General features: G+C 56.1%; 1 protein-coding gene across 1 annotated transcript in view; it reads right to left on the bottom strand.

The window, feature by feature from the left end:
• The window catches only part of LOC104079232 (bone morphogenetic protein 2-like), a gene marked incomplete at its 3' end in the record, with an annotated part of 2,599 nt that extends 2,324 nt beyond the window's left edge, over positions 1–275 (bottom strand). The window contains exon 1 of the mRNA XM_009581195.1: positions 6–275. Within this exon, the coding sequence (XP_009579490.1) occupies positions 6–275 (270 nt within the window). The remainder of the gene's footprint in view (positions 1–5) is intronic.
• Positions 276–2,004: the final 1,729 nt, after the last annotated feature.

Here is a 2,004-nt window from a genome sequence, read left to right as displayed (position 1 = left end):
ACCACGGGGGCGACCCCGACCTTACTTTTATCCAAGAAGCTGCGGACCGTGTTGCCCTCCAGGATGCCGGGGTTCTTGGTGACGCCATCCGCGTTGGCAACGGTGTTGAATAGATCCACCATGTACTGGGGCGGCTGCTTGAAGTGTGCTGGGGAGGGTGGAGGGTCTTCCATGCCAAAGACTTCCAGGAGCCTCTTCAGCGCCTCAGCCCGCCGGCTTTCCGCCCCCGCCGCGGCCCGGGGCCGGGCCAGCAGCAGCAGGACGGTCCCCAGCATGGCTCTGCTGTCCCTGCCCCAGCTCGACTCCCCCCTGCCTCCCCAGCGCTGCATTTATAACTCGCTGGAAAGATGGAGTGGAGTCAAATATGCACAAGAGCAATCAGGAGGGTAAAGAGAGCTAATTGCCGTGCTAACAAGGTGCGAAGCTGGGCTCCTGGGCACCCTGCACCAATTAGCCCCAGTACACAAGCGGGAGGGGAGGACGGCTCACCCAAGCGCTCCCAGGGGCTGGCGAGGGACACGGGGGTCTGGGGCCGTGCAGCCCCTCGGCAAGGCCCTGGTTGGGCTGCGTTTGCTCTCGGTAGGAGACTAACTGGTTTTTAATGATGGCACTAATGGGACAAACAGGAGGACCTTTGTGTGGAGGAATGCAGCCCCCCCGAGAGCCGAGCGGGCTGGACGAGCATTCCCTTCCCACCTCTCTCCTGCTGCAGCAGCTTGTGCTGCCCCACACCGCGGCCACTGCTCGGAGTGAGGAGCATCGGGGGGGCTCGGTGTCACACCGGTGTCCCCATCCCATGTCCCTATCAAGCGTGGAGGGTGGGGTGCCTGTGGACCCTTCATGCAGCAGGGGCAGCCCAGGCTGCACGTCCTCCGACGCTCCCTGCCGCAACACCCGCGCAAAGGAGCCCAGAGAGCTGAGACCAGGGTGCAAAGTGGGTTTCCAGCGGAGAACTGGTGGCCTCGGGGGCTGCAGCTTCCTTTCACAGTGCTGCTTGGCCCTGGACTGTGGCAGTAACTCAGCAGCAGGAGGAACCAAACCAAAATTAAGCTTCTTTTTTTTTTTTTTTTTTTTTTTTTTTTTTTTTTTTTTTTTTAAATAGCCAATTGCCTTCCTGGGGATTAAAAGGCATTTGCTGCTAATTCCTGAATGCTCCATATTAATGAAATGTCACAAGAACCCTATGGGCTCCGGATGACAGATAAAAGCCAATTCTTTTGCTCTTCTTCCCCAATCACAGAGAAACCAGGTTGGTGAAGGTGAATGTGTTGGCACAGTACACTTGGACTTCACATTTGCCGTTTGTTTTAATGCCATATTACTGAACAGAAAAAATTAGCATTATACAATACCAGCCAGTACATCAAATAAAAAGAGCAGGATTAGAAAAGCCTGTTAGATCTTATAGGGAACAGGGAAACCCCCTGTGAATGAGGCCCACAGGTACGGGCTCTGTGAGAGGCTTGGCATGGAGAGGGGAAGGTGCAGGAACCTTCCATCTGTCCGTCTGCTGGCAGGGATCGAGCGGCGCTCCCCGGCCCCTGCAGGCACCCAGCCGAAGCACATCCAGGCCAATGCGATAGGAGACAAACCAAAGGCTACTTGCCCAGTTTGTGTCTATAACTTATTCTAACCCAATGCTTGGTGGGTGAAAGGGCTGTTAATTATCCAGATTAAGCAGGGAGGCAATGACAGGCTTGAGTTAATTGATAGAGGAAACTATTCGTATCCTCTGGATCCTTTCCTTCCTCTTCCTGGCTCACCAGCAGCAGCGGCATGTCCTGCAGGATAACTGGGGTTGCCTGCAGAGGGGACATCTCTGCCCCATCATGCCTACCTACCTGTTTCCCTCTCCTCTCTGACTCCTGCTCCACATTTTGTAAATGGTAGCAGACGGGCCTGTGCAACCCCCAGCCCCTGCCAGACAGCCACATCCCTCCGCACACCGCATCCTCCTGGGATGCTTGGGCAGACGGAGGGGCCGTGGAGCTGCACACCAGAGCC

This window comes from Fulmarus glacialis, unplaced genomic scaffold (genome assembly GCF_000690835.1).
Source record: "Fulmarus glacialis isolate BGI_N327 unplaced genomic scaffold, ASM69083v1 scaffold24487, whole genome shotgun sequence".
Taxonomy (NCBI): Eukaryota; Metazoa; Chordata; class Aves; order Procellariiformes; family Procellariidae; genus Fulmarus; species Fulmarus glacialis.
Note: the sequence above shows the minus strand (reverse complement) of the source record. Positions and strands in the feature narration are given on the sequence as shown.